The sequence below is a fragment of the Pelodiscus sinensis genome, chromosome 2 (genome assembly GCF_052426305.1).
Source record: "Pelodiscus sinensis isolate ZL-2025 chromosome 2, ASM5242630v1, whole genome shotgun sequence".
Lineage (NCBI taxonomy): Eukaryota > Metazoa > Chordata > Testudines > Trionychidae > Pelodiscus > Pelodiscus sinensis.
Window position 1 is genome coordinate 107,844,475 of NC_143053.1, and position 22,769 is coordinate 107,867,243.

General features: G+C 38.8%; 1 protein-coding gene across 4 annotated transcripts in view; it reads right to left on the reverse strand.

Annotated features, from left to right (window-relative positions):
* Positions 1–22,769, reverse strand: part of RANBP9 (RAN binding protein 9) — a 60,471-nt gene that overhangs the window by 1,715 nt on the left and 35,987 nt on the right. Inside the window, exons 5-13 of one of the 4 annotated variants that reach the window (XM_075921183.2) lie at positions 20,961–20,983; positions 19,719–19,903; positions 15,747–15,859; positions 14,255–14,363; positions 13,335–13,525; positions 7,196–7,343; positions 4,800–4,870; positions 1,276–1,427; positions 242–353 (exon numbers count right to left, since the gene is read on the reverse strand). In XM_075921183.2, coding sequence (XP_075777298.2) covers positions 242–353; positions 1,276–1,427; positions 4,800–4,870; positions 7,196–7,343; positions 13,335–13,525; positions 14,255–14,363; positions 15,747–15,859; positions 19,719–19,903; positions 20,961–20,983 — 1,104 coding nt within the window. Of the gene's footprint in view, positions 1–241; positions 354–1,275; positions 1,428–4,751; positions 4,874–7,195; positions 7,344–13,334; positions 13,526–14,254; positions 14,364–15,746; positions 15,860–19,718; positions 19,904–20,960; positions 20,984–22,769 lie in introns of all 4 variants that reach the window. The other 3 variants (XM_075921181.2, XM_075921182.2, XM_075921180.2) reach the window with 3 other exon arrangements.

Below are 22,769 nucleotides of genomic sequence, written 5' to 3' on the forward strand. Positions count from 1 at the left end.
TAGGATGATAGTTTGTTCATTTGGGGGTGGAGGAGAGGTGAAGTTGGTTTTCCATTGTTGTGGGTATTCAACACTCACATCTGACATGGTTTACTGATTTATTTATTTTTTTGGTAATTCAACTATACATATTGCAGAATACATAGCCCTCCTGCAAGAGTTTGGGCATACAATGTAATTTTTGCTTATAGCACCAATTACTCAATAAACATGTCATGAAGCACAAAGCATAAAGACTTACCTAATATTGCACTATTAAGAACGGAGCACACAGGTTCTCTCTGTATTGGGTCAAGCTGGTTTCCAACTGGACTGCTCCATGGATCCGAATATGCAAGTAAACTGAATGCATCCTGTTAGAAGATTAATGTTCAGTTTTGGTTTTGCACAGCTATATCCACTTAGTACAGACATACAGCTTATTCATTCTAATCTAGTTAAAATATAGCTTTCTGCCGTAAGAATAGCTCTAAATGCACTTTAATAAATCAGCATGCAGGGAGACAGTATGGTTAGTACAACATGCCCAATACTGTAGTTAAGAAAACGGCTCTCATGCCATTTAATCCTGAAACTTCATAATATTAGAAAAAAACTGAAGAGGAGTTACTTTCAATGTAAAATGATGACTTAGATTAAAAGTATTTGGTGACAAGGACAGCAAAAGAGGTAGAAACTGTACGTACACACACACACACACACACACACACACACTTCAGTTAACAAAACTCAATATGGTTTTTGTATGGGAATTTTTTTCCCCACCACAATCTTATATAACTATAAAAAGTAGATAAATTATATGAAAAAAATCTGTATGCTCCCCAACCAACCTAAGACAACAAACCATTACATCACATTTCAGGCGTATGCATTCTCCCTTGATTAAAGCACACTCTGTGCTAGGATGCTTTTCAAGGATAAATATCAGACCCTGTACTCAGAATGGCATCTCTATCCATGTGCTAGTTTTATTAGGAGGAACCTATATGATATTGTAGTAGTGTTAGGAGGAGACGGTGTGCCTTGTATTTTTTAATTTATGAATTAGTTAAAAAGGTAATGTTCACCTTATATCTTCATGCTATAAATCTGTTGTAAACACAAGACGGGAAGCCATGCTCCTCAGAATAGAAAAATATTGCAATGGCTCTTCTCATTTTAATTAAAAAAAAAATGAGGCCAAAATCTACCTTTGGTTAATGCACCACATTTTACAAAATTCCATTTGGAAGTGAAGTCAGTGAAAATACTAAGATAAAATATTGGCCATACCTTTAGCATTTTCTTATTTGTTGTATTTTTGCCACATTCTCTCCTTAGCTGTTCACTCATTGCCTGCAATTCTCTTCCAAAATGGATCATTCTTTCAATGGCTGCCTGGCTACCTCCACATAACTGACGTCTTAAGTGATTTGAGTCAACCTCTGCAAGAATGACAGATCATTATCACTAATACAGTATTGCAATAGAAATACATAGTACAACCGGTCCCCGAGTTACGAACCCATCAACTTACGATCAACCTCCTATACAGCTGGAACCCGAGTTACGAACGAAATCCGCACTTACGAACGGCAGCTGTACGTAAGTGAATGTAATTCGACTTACGAACAGATCGAGTTACGACCTCGTGTTTGATACGTAACTCGTTCGTAAGTCGGGGACCGGCTGTACTAGTTAGTTTATGCCAACTGATTTAATATTTTAACCAGGAGCATATATTTGATATTTCAGAATGAAAGCAATTCAGGATCAGGATTCTTGGCACAACGTGCCTGGTGTACAGCACACAGCTATAGAACTATTTAAATAATTACTAAATCCTCTACATACAGAAATTGCATTAGTATAACATTCATTAAATGGTCAAAAACCTAATGTAGATGCTCTTACTGGTTTATCTTGCATTCAAGTGAATTTAATAAAATTAACTGCTATAAGGCAGGTTCAAAAATTAAAGAATATCCAAAATAGGATTTTGCACTGGTTTAAAAGACTCTAATTAAACTGGTGCAACACTTTGTACAGCCCAAAGCGTAATGAGGAAATCTATTCTCTACTAGGAAATAAACCCTCATTCTAATTACCTATTCACAGGAGCATCAAGCATTGCAAATTCTGAACAGTTGAAAGGAGAAGGTTAACAGTTCAGACACTGCTACAGAGATAACTATGAAGTGACAGTGTACTTGCTGGCATAAAGTATATTTCTTGGGGTTATTAGGAATCCACAGGATTCTTGGGGAGAAAGCTAAAAATTTTACAGCCGGCACAGTTCTCAACTAATCCTAGGTCTCAGATCATAAAAGGGTACTTGCTAAAAACTGGAGGCTTTTTAAAATCTTATTTGAGCATTAAAATTGGCACAGTCACAGGTATCAATATTTTCCACTTCTAATATTTAAGCACTTTACAATCAATTTCAACAAGCTAAGAGATTAGTAGTTATCCCTGTTTTTAGAGAGAAAGACTCTCAGGTACAGAGAAGTTAGCTGATTTATCAAGATTACACAGAATTAAGATCTCCTCTTCTGATTTAAGGGAAGATCATTTTGAGACTAAAACTTATCCCTTTAAAATAAGTCTAGTCTATACATAATGGCTACGTCTAGACTGGCCCCTTCTCCGGAAGAGGCATGCAAAGCAGGCAAGTCAGAATAGGGAAATCCGCGGGGGATTTAAATATCCCCCGCGGGATTTAAATAAACATGGCCGCCGCTTTTTTCCCAGCTTGGGGAAAAGCCGGAAAAAGAGCGTCTAGACTGGCGCGATCCTCCGGAATAAAGCCCTTTTCCGGAGGATCTCTTATTCCTACTTGACCTAACTGAATTAGGTCAGTTAAACTGTACCTTGCAAGTAGGAATAAGAGATCCTCCGGAAAAGGGCTTTATTCCGGAGGATCGCGCCAGTCTAGACGCTCTTTTTCCGGCTTTTCCCCAAGCCGGGAAAAAAGCGGCGGCCATGTTTATTTAAATCCCGCGGGGGATATTTAAATCCCCCGCAGATTTCCCTATTCTGACTTGCCTGCTTTGCATGCCTCTTCCGGAGAAGGGGCCAGTCTAGACGTAGCCAGCGTGCTTGTGGTAACAAGTCTACCTTTTAACACAGCATCCAGCAAATTGTAACAGTCATTTCTGTGATAAGTATTTTAGGTAAGTGAACGGCCACTTCCAAAACATCTCTAGTTACTTCAATCACACTCTCTCTTATGTACATAATACTACAGAAAAACTGGACAGAGTTCAAAAACCAAAATATCTTAAAATAGTTTGCAAAGTCTGGGGCATGAAGTATTCTGGACAGTCCAACAAGCCACATTTCTTTTACAGAAGTGAAACACCCACAAGTCCTGAAGCAGCGATGTCTGTTAGTTGGCACCAGGACTTCATTTTCCAGAGGCTGTAAACAACTACATTTAAAAAAGCAACTCTGTGTTCTTTGCAGCTGGTTTGTATCTATCACAGAAAGCCTCTATGGAAAAGACTGCAAGAGTGTAAATAAGTCGTTTTTCAAACGCAAACCAGATCCTGATAGAAATGTAGCCGTGTTAGTCTGGGGTAGTTGAAGCAAAATGCAGGACAATGTAGCACTTTAAAGACTAACAAGATGGTTTATTAGATGATGAGCTTTCGTGGGCCAGACCCACTTCCTCAGATCAAATAGTGGAAGAAAGTAGTCACAACCATATATACCATTGTATCCTTTGGTATATATGGTTGTGACTACTTTCTTCCACTATTTGATCTGAGGAAGTGGGTCTGGCCCACGAAAGCTCATCATCTAATAAACCATCTTGTTAGTCTTTAAAGTGCTACATTGTCCTGCATTTTGCTTCAAACCAGATCCTGTTATTCAGTTTCAGCAATGTAATGCACAGGGTAAGGAATTCCGAGGACTCTCTAGCAGTCCATGTGGTGTACTCATCCAGGGCACTAAATGCTTCCCAACAACTATGTGGATGAAGCTTCACAAGCACCAAGCTCTCAAATGAACTCATAAAAGCAAAAATGATAAACAAACACTATCACCGGTGGGTGAATGCTTAAAGCGATCAATCTGACTTCTCAGTCCTCATCCTCTAAGGAAAGCTGGACAATACTTTCAAACACAAGTCTGGGAGTTTAAACTAATTACTCTGCTAGACACTAAAAATCCTGGACTGAACAATCTCAAATGGCTTATTGCAACAACGTGTAACCCACTAACAACCTCCCTACTACGGGCTGCCCTCCACTTCCTTTCCTCCCTATTGACTAAAGGGGTGTTAACAGACCACTTCATCTTGAAATGTGTTAACTACTTATGCTAAACAATCTTTTCAAATCTTGTATTTAGCTGTGACACTGAGTTAGTTTCCCAGACCTGAAAAAGAGCTTGAAAGCTGCTCTCTCACTGCAACAGAAGCTGGTCCAATAACAGATGCTGGTTATATAGCTCTGAGTGTTGAGCTTTCATGGGAAAAAATAACTTCTGACATCAATGAACAAAAAAAAGCATGATGGTTCCCAACAAAAGTTATGGGCCAGGTATTTTTTTAAACCTATTGAAACATCCTTCCAACCCAACTTGTTTTCAGATCAACATCATGCCAGACAAAGTAGTTATGAAATTTACATATAGTATTAGCAACATGGAGAGTTAAGATTTCAGTTATGTCACTAATTTTAAATTTGGGAAGCATTGCAAGTAAAAACATAACCTTGTTGCCATCACTTTTTATTAAAAATGTAAGAAATATCACTGCAGACCCATTTCTGTGTCACATTCTTCCATTTCGTGATCATGTTTAGAACTACCATTTAGGAAGCCATTTGATGAAGTCTCTGCAACTCCATTGGAATAGTGATCTGTTTCCATGTCTACATCACTGCTGAGAAAGGAGGAAAAGTGGATCACTAACTTCAAAAACTTAGATTTGCTTCTCAATAATTAATTCCCTGTCAAAATATCACCTGTTAAATAATATCAAATTGATTAGTAATCATGAACAATAGATTTATCCACAGTAAATAACTATACTGAGGCATTGGGGATTTTGGACTGCCCCAAACCAACAGCCAATGTGAATTACATTATCAACATGAGGTAGAGTACAGATAGCTCTCTGGTGCTAAGAGGTATGAAAAGTTAATTTTACTATTTTGTTGATATTTGTTCAAATTCATGTTAATACATATAGCTACTAAGATACAAGTAGAGATTCTTGTTTTTCTTGATGAAAAAGATCCCCAACAAATGAAAATTTGCATTTTTCCACTGTTAAAATGAGCAGCTGAACTTTAGTTTCTCTATCTAGAATATATTTTATAGACAACACACACACACACACACACACACTCACTCTATTTGAACATGTTTAGTGATACAGTGGAACTCCAATTATCAGATCTAATATCAGGGCCAGATAATAAAAAGTCTAGGTAAGCCAGAGAGCTTCAGCCTTGAGCAGCAGGGCTCAGGTGAAACCAGAGCTTCAGCCCCAATTTAGTTAATATGGAGAGTTGGATAATGGAGGCCTGGGAAAATGGACTGCTATTGCGTAATGTTTTTATTTTTTCCATTGAATGTACAAATGGAATATTCTCCATACGCAATGCAAATGCCTCACTTTTCCCATGCATTTCTGTCATAAAATGATTTTGAGGATCCCTGGTAACTGTACACAGAAATTCTAATGTAGATTGAGAGCTTCGGCACAAGCGGGAGAAAGTATGAAAAACCATCTGCTTTTGAGGAATGAGCTAAAATCTAGTCAGCCAAAGCAGGCAAAAGACACACAAAAGAATCTTGTTCAGAAAACATACATGAAGCACAAGATATCTGTTCATGGCACTTGACAAAAAGCACTCTTCGGACGCTGCATGTGCTCCAGTTCCATGGTGCCCAGCCAGTCCTGAAGCAGGAGGGACGTAGACCTGGCCCCTAGTCTTTCTTTGTAACCAGCTTGAACTGGTGACTGATCTGACAGTAATTCCTGATCCGAGTTTCGCCCACCCTCTTTTAACACCTGGATAGCAGTTAGGCTCAAAGGCATCGCTTTATCACAAGGTTTGAAGCTCAACGACCAAATGACATGCCCGGCTACGGGAGCAGAGGAAGGCTCTGCTAATGCCACCAGTCCAATTATTTACAACTACTAATTGAAGTTAAGACTGAGAAATAACTAATGGGAAGAAGAAAAAAAAGGAAGGATGAAATAACCAGCAAAACCACTTTAGTGTACTTGCCAAAGAAGAGAAGCAGTTCCAATGACCATCATGGGCATTAAGAAGGAATTGAGAGGGTGAAGGGATCCTTTATACTATGCCATACATCCGCTGCACTAGAGGACACTAGAGCTGACCTGACAGGTCACCGTGGGAAAATATTTTTGGCAACTATGTGCAAGGCATGCATACACACCTAGCATGAAATTACACTTGCAAGCACTCAAAGAAGCAGTTCCATATTTGTCATAACAATTTATTACATAGTTTTAAAAGTAAACAATTCCCCTAAGTCTGTAAACTCTTCATGCACCTCAAGTCTGCTTCTGTTTCTCACCCAGCATCAGCAATAAACACTGTACATGCCAAAGTAGGCTCAGTTATTCAATCTATTATTTTAGAATTACCACCTCTGACATATGCAAACCCATTAAAAGCAAAAGAGTTGCACACATCTGTTGCTCAACAGAAAGCCATTGTGGTTATGAGCTATATAGAAGAGAATCGACAGTTCACAATCTTATCTGTAGTAATTGCAGATGCTAAAAAATGAACAAAGATCAATGGATACATTTGCCATTAAAGTCTTCACACATGATTCTGAGTAAGCACCAGACTCGAAGATGAAGGGAAAAAGTTTGACAGCCAGAAGCTAATCTGAGAACCAAAACTTATGACTAAATGCCACAGTTACAATAAATTTGCCTTTTTCCAGTTTACTAATTTAACAGAACAGTACCTGTGTACTATTGTATCAAGTCTTAAAGGTGAAAATGAAACAATATATTTAATGAAAAATAGTGAGACAGTAATTTCAATCCCACTACTCCATCTCATTTTATGAACAATTATTGAGTACTCAAAAACATGCGCTATGCCTGGGTCCTAAAATCCATATAAAATGCACACTGCAGCACAAAACAAAGCTGTTCTTGACTAACACTAGCAGCAGGATGTATCAGGCATCTGTTTGGGAGATTACTCACCTGGTGTAGCTGTTAACCTGCTGTGATCTTGATACATTTATATTGTTGAGTTCAGGTACATTCAAACTGGTGGACTGGTGTTTAATATGACAGTAAGACTGATGTGCTTTGTTTGATATTACTCCATTACTGCAACTACTTTCAAAACCTAAATAAAAGAATATTTTAGTAATTTCAGTTACAAATTGTAATTTTATGTACACATTACTGAAATAACCATAACATTTATTTACTCGTGTACAGTAGATCTATCAGATAATCCCACATATCTAGCTTCCACTCCTCAAATCTTTGAAACAGATATAAGGCTTTCACGGTAAAGAAGCTAGGTAATAAAATTAACTGGCAAATGAGAACAGGAGCTTACATACCAGATTTTCAATTCACTGGCGAAAGTTCCTAGTGAAATACACAAGCCAGAGGAAGCATTGAGCTTTTTCTTGAAATTAATATACCATTCACAAAATATCTGAAAAGCCTGACTAGACTAGTGTCTGCCTTGGTTTTTAATAGCAACGAGTAGTTCTGTGGCACCTTAGAGACTAACAAAAATATATGCCCACGTATAGTATCATGAGCTTTCGTGGGCAAAACCCACTTCTTCAGATGAGCTTCGGCTTGGTTTTTAATGGCTATACTTTATCTTAATTGGCTTTGTATTATTATAACTAACTGTTACAAACACTTACTTTTATATATTATTTTTCATGTATAAGCTCAGTAATTTGAAAGTGTATTCAATATTATCCAAGAAAGTAACCATTAATGAGGATCAAAATTTGATGAAGAATTACAATTAGGTAAGCCACAGAACATTGGGTTAAAAATTACTCCCACCCTACCCTGATGCATTAATCTTTCCTGGTAACATCCTCCCTGATAATATCTGATTAAGCTATAATTTAAAAGCAGATGCATTAAATAGGTCCTAATTTGATACTTTAGTATATTGAACTCCCATTTTCAGAGCTTGATATAATATTCTGTAACAACTGATCACAAGCACCTTCGAATTAAACATCCAAGAAATCCAGCAGCCACTACTAATACACAACTTGACATTCATTAAGTGTGGCTTTATCTTCAAAAGAACAGAAAGTCAAAGTTTTAGGAGATAGATTTTCTGCAGCACATCCCACTAAACTTTCAAAGTTAAAGATAGGAGAAATAGGCTACAAGTTATAAATACCTTTTCTTTGAAAATTATGTCTATGTCTTTAACATTTCATAAGTTCTTTGGCTATTTTTCTATCCCCTGAACAGTAGTTGCTCTTCTAGCAACAACTGGTGTTCCACTGGCCAGTCAACTCTCATTTTCTACTTAGGAAAAACTAGGTGGAAAGTAGGAAATTGGCCCTAACTTAGATTTTATAACAGAATTGAAAGTGGACAGAGGGACATCAACTACTGCTGAAAGAGGATTGAGTTTAATGAAGACACACTAAACTTCCACTTACTTTTACAGAGTCCAACCTCTCTCTCTGTCCAATCCACTTGCACTTTGAAAGCAGCTGGTCCGCCCTCCAAATATTTAATATTACTTTAACTGATTTGGAAGCACTGAAACATTCAAGTCTGTCTTAAGTTAAGATTACCTTACCACAGCCTGATCACCCACAGTAGAGCTGAGCAGCAGCAAATGAAGTTTGGGTGTCAGCAGAAAGTCATAAACTGACCTGTCAGACCACCAAGCCCCGCTCTTTCCTACCAACAGCACTGCTCTGCACTCCTTACTAGTTATTCTCTATTACTTATATGCCACATGCTTATTCCTAGACTGAAGGAGGGGTTAGCTTCTGGTCATGTCAGCATATCAAAAGAGGTAAGAGTATGGGGGATGTGGAATACAGTGGCTCCTCTTAAGGTTAAAGCAGTGCCATTTGGGATTCACTCAAAAGTCCCACCCTGCAATCACCTCCAAATAGCCAGCCATATACTATATGCCAAAACCCAACCTTCACAAAAGGCTTCCCGAAATACTCTATGGGTCCCTGGTAATGGGAGAGAAGAGCTGCCTGCTATCTGGCGCGTCTCCAGGTGGCAGATAGGAGGCGGCCTCTCTTATGAGAGGTCTGCTGCAAAATACGCATGTCTCATCATGCTAACATGCAGCCATGGACCAGCAGCAGCAACGCTACCAGGGTGTGATGGGACATAGGTTGGCATCCGTTGTACTGATCAAAAATCACGTGTTCCCAATGACGGCGCTGTGACATGACAAGTGCAGCCTGCCATTAAATAAGGCTGCTGCCCCCACTGCCTTGTGGGTTAGCCCGGGAGGGTGGAAGGCTAAGGGAAGAAACCCCTGAAAGAAAATCCCTCACTGCCTTACGAGTAGTTTCGGGAGAATCAAAGGCTATGAGAGTAAACCCAAACAGAAAATGCAATGCAGCAGAAGACAACATGGAGAAGACACTCCATTCTTCCTGTTAAGCATGGTCATAATACAGAAAGTGGCAGATACCGGTTATAAGCCTTCCTAAATTGGTGAAGAGGAAGATGCCAGGGGTCACTTTCAATGGCGGGAGAAGTCATCACACTCCACTGGTCAGCTACCGCCCTCCTTAAGCCAGGCAGTCCCCGGACAGTTAGGTGCTGACCCACCACGTCTACCTGTCTCATTGGGCACATGGGACTAGACCAAAAGTCAAAAAGCAGACGAAATCACGTGCCTAACTGTAATAGAAAAACCTCAACTTTCAGATTGGGAACGTGGAGCGCAAGAACAGTGTGTCCTGGACTTAATAACAATTCCGACGATATGACCATAATCATCAGAAAATCTGCTCTAATAGATCAACAACTCATCAGGTTGAACATCGATATTGCTGCCCTTCAAAAGACTAGACTTGCCGATTCTGAATCCATAAGCGTCCCACTACACCCTTTTTGGCAAGGAAAACATAGCGATGAGAAATGCCTGCATGGAGTTGGTTTTGCTATTCACAACTCGCTGCTCAAGTCAATAGACATGCCTAGTGCTGAATCCAAGCGCATCATGGCTCTTCGACTATTCACTGAATCAGGCTACGTCAACATCAACAGTGCCTACACGCACCAACTCTGACAACAAATAGCGCAGATAAAGATCACTTATGAGAGCTTGCAAAAAATAGTTGATTTTATCTCATCAGGTGAACAACTTTTCATCCTGAGACGTGTCAATGCAAGAGTGGCCATTGATACTTCATCATGGTCTATTTGCCTGGGACATCATGGCATCGGAAAAATGAATGAGAATGGCCAAAGGCTACTTGAATTTTGTTCTGTTAATGAACTCTGCATAACGAACACCTTCTTCCCTGGAAAAGAATGACAGAAAGTTTCCTGGCGCCACCAATGGTCAGGCCATTGACATCAACTGATTTTGTCCTAGTGCTAAGAAATGACCTAAACTGCGTAAAGTCCACACATACTTATCACAGTGCTGACTGTGACATGGACCATTCCCTCATTGTCAGTAAAACAAAACTAAAAGCGAAAAAATTCCATCGAACCACACTGAACAAAAAGCCAAAAATTAACTGTGTGAACACAAGGAATAGTGCTAAATGTGAAGACTTTGCCAAAGCCTTTGCAAAAAAAGTGGGAAGAGAATGCACATGTAGAATCAGTTGAAGAAACATGGCAAACTCTTCATAGCACTATTTATGAAGCAGCTTGTGAAGCTTTTGGCAAAAAAAAAGTCATCCAATAAGGACTGGCTTGAGGAAAATGCTGACAGATTGATGCCCTTCAGAGCAGAACTACTAAGCATATCTTGAATACATCAAGAATCCATCTAACAGCGCGAAGGCCAAACTACAGCATGCAAAAGGCCTGCTCCAGAGAGAGATCAGGCACTACATAAATCAGTACTGGAGAAATATTTGCAGTAATATCCAGGTTGCCTCTGATACAGGAAATGCAAGAGCCATGTGTGAAGGCCTTAGGAAAGCTTTAGGTCCCAACATTACTAAGATTGCTCCCCTAAAAACTAAGGAGGGTATCTCAATTACAGATAAGAGCAAGCAAATGGCCAGATGGCTTGAGCATTATTCAGAGCTGTATTCAGAGGAATGAAACATGTCAGAAACCGGAGACTTCATTCCCACTATGGAACAAATGCAAGAACTTGATTCCATGCCAAGCAAGCAGGAACTGATAGATGCTATATAGATCCACTGTCAAGCGGAAAAGCACCAGGCACAGATTGCATTCCTGCTGAGGTACTCAAGCACAACAAAGACTGTCTCATTCCTCCTCTTTATGACCTCCTTCTGAAGTGCTGGATGAAATACCACAAGATATGAAAGATGCAAATATCGTCACTTTATATAAGAATAAAGGAGAGAAGGGAGACTGTAGCAACTATCGTTGCACATCTCTCTTTAACATCGGAGGTAAAGCTTTTGCAAAAGCCATCTTAAGACTCCTCCAACTGTTGGCTAATCACATATATCCAGAGTCACAGTGTGGTTTTAGTACAGGAAGATCGACCATCGACATGATCTTCTCTCTTTGCCAACTACAGGAGAAGTGCCGTGAGCAAAATATGCCACTTTATCTCTCTTTTGTGTACCTCACAAAGGTGTTCGACACTGTTAGTCGACAAGGACTTTACCTTCTACTTGAGAGAGGCTGCCCACGAAAAGTATTGCAGCTGATCATAGCTTTTCATGAGGGTATGAGAGCTACTATCCAGTTTGATGGATATACAGCAGATAGCTTTCAGGTGAACACATGAGTAAAGCAGGGCTGTGTTCTTGTCCCTACCCTATTTGGAATATTCTTCTCAGTCCTCCTAAGCTGTGTTTTTAAGAACACACATGGCAGCATCTACCTCCATACAAGATCTGACAGATCACTTTTCAATCTAGCTAGATTGCAGGTGAAAAGCAAGATAAAGAAAGTGGTTATCAGAGAACTGCTCTTCACTGATGACACTGCTACTGTAGCTCATAATGAAACAATTCCAGAAGCTTATGGCCCAACTGTCAAAAACCTGTCAACAATTTGCTCTTATCAGCGTTAAGAAAACTGTGGTCCTTGCACAAGGTAACACGACTCCACCATATATTATGCTAAACAACCACCCTCTCGAAGTATTTCTTAAGTTCTGCTACTTAGGTTCAACCATAACTACCAACTTGTCATTAGATGCTGAAATTAACATTCGTATTGGAAAGGCGACTACTACTTTCAGCAGACTAATAAAACGTGCATGGGCAAACTCAAAGCTCACAATTAGAACAAAGATACTTATCTACCAGGCATGTGTGCTGAGCATTCTTCTCTACGGATCAGACACGTGGACCCACCTATGCAAGCCAAGAAAAACAACTTAGCTCTTTCCATCTCTGTTGCTTACGCAAAATTTTGAACATCAAATGGCAAGATAAAGTTCCAAATGAGGAAGTATTAGAAAGAGCTGGAATGTCAAGCATGGGAGCCATTCTGCATAACAGAAGGCTATGGTGGCTGGGTCACGTGAAGAGAATGGACAATAACCACATCCCAAAGAACATTTTGTACGGAGAACTGGCAGAGGGAGAACAAGGCCAAAAGGATGCCCTAAACTCTGTTTCAAGGACTACTGCAAAAGTTACTTTGGTAAAGTTTCAGATAGACATTGATAGTTGGAAAACCTAACAATGGATAGAAATACCTGACGTCAACACCTCCGCCAAAGACAAAAACACTACAACAAGACTTTGGCAGAAAACCAGAACAAGAAATGAAGGAGAACGAACGGATGATAACTAACCTACTGCAGCCGAACATGCCTCTCTCCCATTGGTTTATTGAGCCACACAAAACATTGCAAAAAGAGACCAGTTTAATGCTGCTTCCCACTGTCTTTCGAGACGTATGGCAGCCATGATGATGTTGATGATGAGATGAGCTAGCTGCTCAAGCCTTTACTTTCACCTAGCTGGATTTTTATTTAACTGGACCTCAGCTATGCACTACTTCCAGTTGGCAAATAACGGATATCACCAAAGCCATTGAATTGACCAGTATAAACTTCCCTTTGGATAACTAATTCAGTACCTTAAACTAGGAATACAGATATAATTAATACATAAATCTGACAATTTTTTTCTTGACATTCAGAAATTAAGTATAATGTGAGGGGGTTTCTCCTAGTTTGACTTACCAGAAAAATGTGTGCTGCTTCCTTTGCTTGTTGCTAAACTGTGAATATTCATTCCATGGCTGGGGCTCATGCTAGGACTACTAAATGATCGAGGGCTTACAGGATAACTATCTTGTGATTTTGGACTGTGGCCTCCCAGACACCGCACTTCACTGTCTGTACCATTCACCATCTCTATAAATTGGCGCACCCTAAACAATTACAAAAATACAACAGTTATCTTAGAGAGAACATACACCACTTCAGTATTTCAGTTTACTTCTCCTTGCATTGAATGTTTATTTTTTAAGTCTTGAAAACAAAATTTTACAGTCTGATAAAACACTCAATGTCAGACATTTAGGTCTGGTAGATAGTGTACCCAACCAGAACGCAATCTCAAGAGAACAAAACTAGTATGTTGGAGAGACCTACAAGAGCAAGAACTTTATCTTGCAAGAATAAATTTTGACAATCAATAATCTTTAAAAATTAGAAAGATTACATGTTTTATTTTATTTTTTCCTCTAAATCAAGTTTACAGTTTTTCCCTCAGGACTCTACCATTTCCTCAAAGTCAATGAGGGAAGAGGAATGTCTGGAACTAAAAATATTAGATCACAAAAAAAAACCCCAACATTAAACATTCATAATGGAAAACCGTGCTGAAGAATGAAAAACCACAGATTTAGATGCAAATACAGATTCTGGAAGACCATCCTAAAGCAAAAACAAATTATATCTGCAGAATATACAGGACCCTGATGACAAACTCCAGTTATTTGATTATCTAAAGATACATATAAGTACAAAGAAAAAGTGAACTAAATAATCAGTTTCTAAAAATTCTAAAGCTTTCAGAGGAACACATTAATTATCTAATACATCTCCAAAGACTAGACAGTTATCTATAGACACATCTGCATAACCAAACAACTCACTTTAATGAAAATAAGAGATTAGGATTTCTTTCTAGTAAACTTGGATACAACTGTTGTGTTGTTTCAATGGCTTCTCCCATTCTTCCTGCTAAAACCAATCTTTGAATTCCTGTTCACCAAAACACAGAAAGGTTAAAGCTTGCACAATCTAGGGATTCATATACAGAATTAATTATTAAAAATACAACCAACATGAAACAATACAATGATCATCAAGAAACTCATAGAAAGAAGAAATGGGTTAATTTTCCTTGGAAATTTTGTGCAGCTGTTTTGCAAACATTGAACTTCTAGAGACTCAAATAGCATATTTTAAAGGAAAATTAAAAAATTAAGACACTGTTGTATTTTATTTTCCACCGATACACAATATACCTATGGTGTCCAACATGCTAGCCACTAGCCACATGTGGCTATTTGGTCAGTTGAGTGTGGTTAGCTGGCTTGCACAATGTGGCTGTTTGGCTGGTTAAGCGTGGCTAGTTCACTATAGCAGTAGCCACAGTAGTATCTGAATTATAATAACTGGCCAAGTTTAGATTGTGTTTATGATAGCGAAGCCCATATTTAGATATGGCCACTTGCCTAATGAAAAATCAGAGTAACGCCTTTAAATTTAATTTTTACCTACTTAAGTTATAACCTAAGCTCCTGACTAGACTGCAACTCATCTCGCTAAAACTGACTTAAAAGTATTGATTTTTTCCAAGCGTAAGATTGACAAACTCAATTTGCATCTAAACAGTATGTACAGGCTGAATCTGTCTAGTGCAGCACCCCTCGGGACCTGACCAGGGCTAAACCAGTGAATTTGCTGAACCATGGGAGGTCACTATTGTGTAGCAGCATTACCAACACTTCCACTGCTTACTGGGCTCTTAGAAGACTTTTAGGGGATAAATTAGAGCTAAATAGCACCAGAGAACACTAAGAGCCAGGATTGGTAGCTATGAATAAACTTTATGTGGCTGCGTGAAACTTGGCCACAGTCATGATAAGTGGACATCTGGCTAACTAAAATCATGTCAGATCACGGATGTTGCCAGACCAGAGAGGTTCAACCTGTACTAGCCTCTACCGCTTTGCCTACCTTAGGCAAAGTCTATGTCTGTGGTACCATTCAAGTTAACTGACTGATAATCAACTCCAGTTTATTAATATTATAATGGTAAGCATTAAGGCCAGACACACCACTGACATTTATTTCAGGATAAGAGCAAACATATTTCAAACAGCAGTGTCATGGTAGTTAATTTACAAATTCCTCTTCATTAAAATAGCTTCAAAATTCAACTGTACTTTCAAGATTAACAAATTAGTGTCTCAAGAATCAATGTTTGTGAATTCATGTGTTGAATTATAATAGCCTAAGATTGTTGGAAGGACTCTCCATGTTGAAGAGCTTTACAGATTATAGGATTTGTTTTTTTTAATGTAAGAGACATTTTAAGTTAATTTGTTTTAAAAAGCATGCAATACTTTCCAGCCTTACTTTGTCTATTTTTAATGGAGGCTAATTCTTCTAGTACAGTCTGGTCTGTAGATCTGGCAAAAGCCTCTGCTGTTGCGCAGTACCCATGATGAACTAAATAAGATGAAACCATTCTGAAAAGATAATTCAAACAGTTAAAAGATGCAACATCATTTACCCCATTATACAGGTTCCACAACCCAGAATTGGCATTAAAGTCTATGCACATGTCTCCACAGCAAAAAAGATCTGCAACATGTCTCAGGTTAACTGATTCAGGCTCATGCCAGAGACATAAAAACCAGAGTAGATGTTCAGGCTGAGGCTGGTGTCTAGCCTCTGAAATAAGGTGAGGGAGATGGGTTTCAGAGTCAAGGCTCCAGCTTAAGCCTGAACATTTATGCTGCTATTTTGAGCTCCATGAGCCTTAGTCAGTGGATCTGGCCTCCAAGACTTGCTGCTGTGGGTTTTTTATTTCTTCCTTCCAATGTACACCTCATGAGCAAGAGGAAAGATTCCATAGTTAAGGAAATTTTTGACTGCACTGATACTGATACTGACACTTGTTCACGAGCAACTAGATTTGCCAACCCACGAAAGCTCATCAACTATTAAACCATCTTGATAGTCTTTAAAGCGCTACATAGATTTTCCTTTTGTTTTAGCAAGATCAGACTAACATGGCTACTTCTTTATTACCATTTAAAACAGAGTATCCAGCTGAAGTACAGTCACTAGTGATGTTATGAATGAGCACTAATGACCTTACGACTCTTCTCCTCCATACGCCCAAGTACACATTTAATTTCTATACATAATAGTCCCACCGATTTAATGGGTTTATTTATATGCATAAAGATAAGCACATACATAAGTGTTTACAGAATAAAGGTCCTAAAGGAAAAGCCTCCAATCTACTGAACCATCTAAGTTTGTGCTGGGCAGCCTGTGGCCCATCAGGAATCTGTGTGGGGCCTGCGAGACATTTTGTCATTATAGTGAAATCAGAACTCTGACTACAGCCAAACAGTTGGAAGAACAACTTAGAAAGAGCAAGGGTGGTGTTTGCATTTACTCACCCTCTCTCAGAACACAGAAGTTTTCAAGTAACTTAAAACCTATTCAAAACAGTGGGAGGTTCCTTTTCTATGCTCATTTATAGAATTTCATACCTCCAATTGAAGCACTGAAAGCAGAATTGGGTGAAGTTTCCTCAAAAAAATAAAAATTATCTGGTTTTGAAAATGAAACTTTTATGGAAATAATTTTTTTTTGCCAAGAAGTGCTACGTTTTTCTTTCCCACCAAAAAATTGTTTTCAAAAACAGTAACTTTTACATACATTTCTGCAATATTTTTTAATATTGCAATACACTTTATAAAAACAGAGCCTGGAAAGTTTCAAACACTCTAAAATTAAAAACAAAATTTGTTCAAAAATAGGTTCTCATTTTCCAACCAACTGAAAGCCACAGTGACCACTGTCCAGAGCTGCTCATACGCAGGGTTGCCAGATTCCCCTGGTTTCCATCCATGTAGTCTTTTTACTACCAGTATTGTTAAAGTGACATGCATGTAAAGCAAGGGCATGCTGACTGCATACATTGACTATAAGAGCCTTGGGCTACCTCAGCAGCCGAAGTGCTGCTACAGTTCAATTGGCACACCCTGAAAACTCTAGGTTCACAAACATAGTTAGCAAAACTACCCTATCCTGGGAGACTGTCTTGCTTATGACAATCTTGTGGCCCACTGTGATCTCATTTATAACATGTGACACACTCACTAGTCCAGGTTGCCCATCGCCGATCTAAGTCTTAATTTTAACAGATTTTTAGCATGAATGTTGATGCAGGAAACAGTCATGGTAATTAAAATATGAATACTTGTATTACATGAATTACAACTGATCCTAGGTATTGTATTTAAAGTCTGAATCTAAGTACACTGAGAATGATAAATGAAGTTATATTTCCCCATAAGCCTTTTTCTTTTAAATTAAAATGACTGCTTGGATGGGAAAGATGACAAAATGATTTACTCTACCACAATTGTCAATATATATGTTGTGAGAAGGTGGTACATCAACAATATTCTGAACATTCACTTAAAGATTTAACGTGTTCACTGTGATGTTCCCATAGCCAGTGAGTCTGCTCAAAAATTAACATTAATTCCACATTAACACAAAACAGTGTGTAAACTATGCATCCCAGAAAGTAGCTGGAATACCATATCCAAATTTACACCTTCTACTGACATTATGTAAATGCAAAAAGACTACCATAATATACGTTTTCAAAATCTGATTTCTTAAAGTGAATTTAGTGCTTATGAAAGAAAGGGGAGGCTTGCAAAACACTTAAATTACATACAGGAATCACTTCATTTGCTGCTGAAACCGCTGCTATTCCAAAGCACATAATATAAAATATTGGCAAAAAGTAATATCCAATTGAAAATACAGGAGGAATTCAGGCACGTTTAATTACCTGAGTTAAGCAAATTAATTTTAAAGTAAATTTGCCTAATTCAGGTAATTAAACATGCCTGAATTCCTCCTGTATTTTCAATTGGATATAGTTTTTACTTATTGCCAATATTTTGTATTATGTGCTTTGAAATATTTATTTATTTATTGAAAATATTTTTACCCTGCCTCTATTTAAAATATTCGAGGCGGTTTATAAAATTTTTAACACACAATATAAACATATATAACAAAATTAAAATATGAGACCCCAGAGGGATATAAAACCTGCTAAGAAATAGCAGCTGTTTCAGTAGCAAATGAAGTGATTCCTGTATGTAATTTGTTTTATTTGGTAAAGTACTGTGGGATGAAGTTTACAGTTTAAAAATTGCTGCTGTACTAGCTTTTTCTTTCCTAGCCTACACATACGCACATATAAATTCTAGGGCTGTCAAGCGATTAAAAAAATTCATCGCGATTAATCGTGCTGTTAAACAATAAGACGAGGCCAGCTGACCCCGGATTCTGAGTTGCGCTGCTCCTTTGAAATGCTGCTGCAGCATTTCAACGGGGCAGCACAACATGGAGCCCGGGGTTAGCTGGAGTCCCCAACTTACCCTGGGCTCTGTGCAACCCTGCCCCTTTGAGTGTTTCAAAGGGGCAGCACCCCAGGAGCCCAGAATCAGCTGTGTGGTGCTGCTCACGCTGCTCCTTTGAAATGCAGTGGCAGCATTTCAAAGGGGCAGCACAGTGGAAATGCCTAAAATTAATGCATTAAAAATTAATGCATTAGTTGTGCTATGCGTTAATTGACAGCCCTAATATATTCATTCCATGGACACTACATCAACACATGGTTCTGTGTTCATAACCTCTGGGCACCAGCTTCCATATCTAGTCCCCTCTGTGTTTACCTTCACTTGTCATTTCAGATTGAATGTTCTTTTGGGGCAGAAACCACGTGTATTCCATGTTTTGTGAAACAGGCATCACACTTTGGGATACAGATAATTATTTATCTATCTTGATAGGCATTCAGCCCTCAGCTTCTCTGCTAAGACAGCTGTTAACTGTGTTAATTAGTGTCAAGTAATACTGTTGTTCTTTGATACAGAGACCTATCTACCAGGAACTGAATGAAAATAAAAGTCTATATTCTTTTGGCCACTCAACAGTACATTTTCAGTTACTACTGGCCAAGGCTGGATTTGTATTAGTGACCAAGAAGTTAAAAGTCAGGCAACAAATTTTGTGTCAGTCAGTTGCCCTGATGAATCTTAGTGGTGGTAATGGTTCTTACTGTATCAAAGAATGCATTTAAAAAAAATTTCAGTAAGACCAAGCAAATTTTTCATGTTCCTGTGAAGTTATGAACATTTGTAAGAAGTGCCTTATACTTGTTCTAAAACTAATAGTTGCATTTAAGTAGGATATTGTATAAACATTTAAAAATATAACCATTTTAAAATCCCTTTTAGATCATTTTAAGTACACAGTCTTTAAAATCCCTCTAATTCTTACTTTTGAATCATTGTCTGCCATTCTCCTTCTCGATCTCCTATAGGAAATCTGTCGATCTGAGCCTGAATTTTGGTTCTCCATTCTCGCATATAGTCTTCAATATCAAACACAAATGGATGCTGCCCAAAGTTAGCATCTACAACTTCTCCTGGTGTTTGAAGCCCTACTGTAGGGTACAAGTTTGGCTGCAAGAGATTTTTTTAAATCAATATTCTTTCCTCGTATTCAAAATACCCCCTTTTTAAAAAAATCAACTTCAACATTTCCGCTATCATCTATCACTGCCATGAAGTAGCACTTATTCTCCTAGCATTCCCAGTGATTAGTTAAATTTAAGTAATGGGTACCAACTTAGCACTATGAAGTATGTTTAAACAATTCTGTTACCAATGGGAGAGGAAATAAAACATTACTCATTTTGAAATCCAAATCTCAACCCCTTCAACAAGCAAACAGTTTTTAAAGCATAGTAAACTTCAGACTTTGGGACTTCCATTGTATGTTGTAATTAGTTTTATCATTATTATTCACAAATTATCTCAGAATCAGTTGACAAGCACACAGATTATATAAATAAACTTTTAAAATCACTTGTTACAGTATCGCTCTGATTTTCTGGTCATGAAAATTCCCAAATACTAAAATCTGACAAGAGGCAAAATTGTAACTATTTGCTTTTCAGTATTAGTTTTTACAGATACAGGCAGTCCCTGGGTTACGTACAAGATAGGGACTGCAGGTTTGTTCTTAAGTTGAATTTGTATGTAAGTTGGAACTGGTACATATTGTAGGGGAAACTCTAGCCAAACATTTCTCCAGAGCTCAGTTTTATTCTCCCATACCTCACTTCCCTCAGTCCTTTATTCTCAAGCTGAGGTGTCTGCTGAGAAAAGCCACTCCACATCTCCCTGGTCTGCTGGGGGGGTGCTAGCTTTGCGTCTCCCTGGTCTGCTGGGGGGAAGCAGCTAGTATGGGGTTGCCTCACCCCGTTTGTAAGTAGGGATCCGATGTAAGTCGGATCCATGTAACCCGGGGACTGCCTGTACTGAGTTTCAAGCTTCTCTCAGTGATATCTGTCAAATTGAAAATCCATCAGATATAAAGTGGTATAAAAAGGTCATAGTGCACATTTTCCAGAAGCATAAGCTTGTTTCAAATGTACTCCAAACAGAATACACTTGAAACAGCTATTTATAGTATGCAGAGAATTCTATTTTAGGTTTGAAAATCCACACGTCTTACCGGTAGATCCGTGAAAGCAATACCTGCAATGAACAGAGATGCATTAAAACAATTTTCTTATTTGTATAGTCAAAATGTATTGTAAAAAGTCGACGAACCTTCTTAGAGAATGTTTTTGTATATAAGAGCATTCTAGGTACTCAAATTTTGTCAGATCTTTTTGTTGAAGCTGATCTAATAGGAGTATCTAGATGCTAACGTTTAGAGAAACTAAATTCTTATCTGTTATAGGTCTGCAAATACTTCCTAGGGATGCTTCAAAAAGTAAATATGACTGGCATTCTAACATCTATAATGTCAAGTGTAGTAACAGGAGCCAAAAGGACAATATTTGGCAAATAGAAAAAAATATTTTTAAAAGACAACATACATTTAAAAAGTTATCAGACAAAGATGCAGACCAAAAATTTAAAACTTCGTAACTTAAGCTGTGTTTTCTTACCCAAGTTATATAGATGTCTAGGTATACATTTTATAGCTTAAGTAATCAAGTGGAAAAATTTTGGCCACAATTGACTGTTTTAAATGCTAGGAAGTAAGTAGCAATATCATTGTCACAAAATAATCTGGCAATACACAAGTTTTCTTTCATATGCAGCCATAATACTGAGATGAAAGTTTACTGAAAAGAAGTCTCTCCTACTGGCAATGCACAGTACTTTTCAACTTTGCAAAAAATAAAGCAGAAGTAGCACATCTGCCAGACTTTACTGAAAAGTAATGAGTTCTAACCCAAACTAAATATTCTATGGGCATTTGATAAAATTAAACTAGGTATTTTAGTATATTGTTATCAAATATGAGAAGCTGATAAATCAGGGATGGGCAATATTTTTTGATGGGGGAGGGAGGAGCACCTCCAAGAATTTGGAAAGTGGTCAAGTGATACACTCTTCCATATTAATGGAGGAGGTGCGGGGTCTGGGATGGAGATTGGGTGCAGAAGGGAGCTTGCAGTAAGGGACTGGGGTACAGGAGAAGATGTGGGGTCTGGGAGGGAGTTTGGGTAGAGGTGGCAGTTGTGACCTGGGTTAGGGGACTAGGGTAAAGGGGATTGGGCTGTGACCTAGGGCAGGAGGAGATTGAGACTTGGGGCGGGGACTGGGGTGCAGGTGGGGGCAGAAGTGGAGCAGAGGGTTTGAGTTGTGATCTGGGGAAGGGGATTGGGGTACAGGATCTGAGAGGGGATATGGGGGCAGATTGTTTGAGTTATGTGGGGTGGGGGGGCAAAGAGTTGGAGTGCTAGAGGCAGGCTCTGGCTGGGAGACTTATCCGCTTGACTCCCATCCAGCGGCCTTCTCAAGCAAACTCCCAGCTTGCCCCTGCCCCTCCCCCCCAATGGCTGCAGGGGCCCTATGGTTTCTGAACAGTTACAAGCTCCAAAGGGGGGGGAAGGGCGGGGAGAGGAACGGTGCTTCAAAACCTGCCTGTTGGTAACAGGCAGCTCCCATTGGCTGGAAACTGGCCAATGGGACTGTGCTGAGGGAGGGAGCAGCACACTAACCCTTTCCTCCCTCCCCTGAAATCACAGCTATTCAAATAGAGCCCCGGAAGTTCATAGCAGCCAGTTTTCTCTGCAGTATGAGGGAGCAGGCAGGGAGTCTTCCTGAGGCTCCCTGCTGCATTCGCAGGCCAGATCTGGCCCTGGAGGGTATTTTGCCCAGGCCTGTGATAAATGATAAACCAGAAGAATAATTTTGTAATTTACTTGGATTAGAACAAAAAAAAAATCTAACCTTTGTATGTTCCCTGGGCTTTAGGTAATTTTAGAAAAAAATTCATTTAAAATAGACTCTTTTGAAGAAGTGA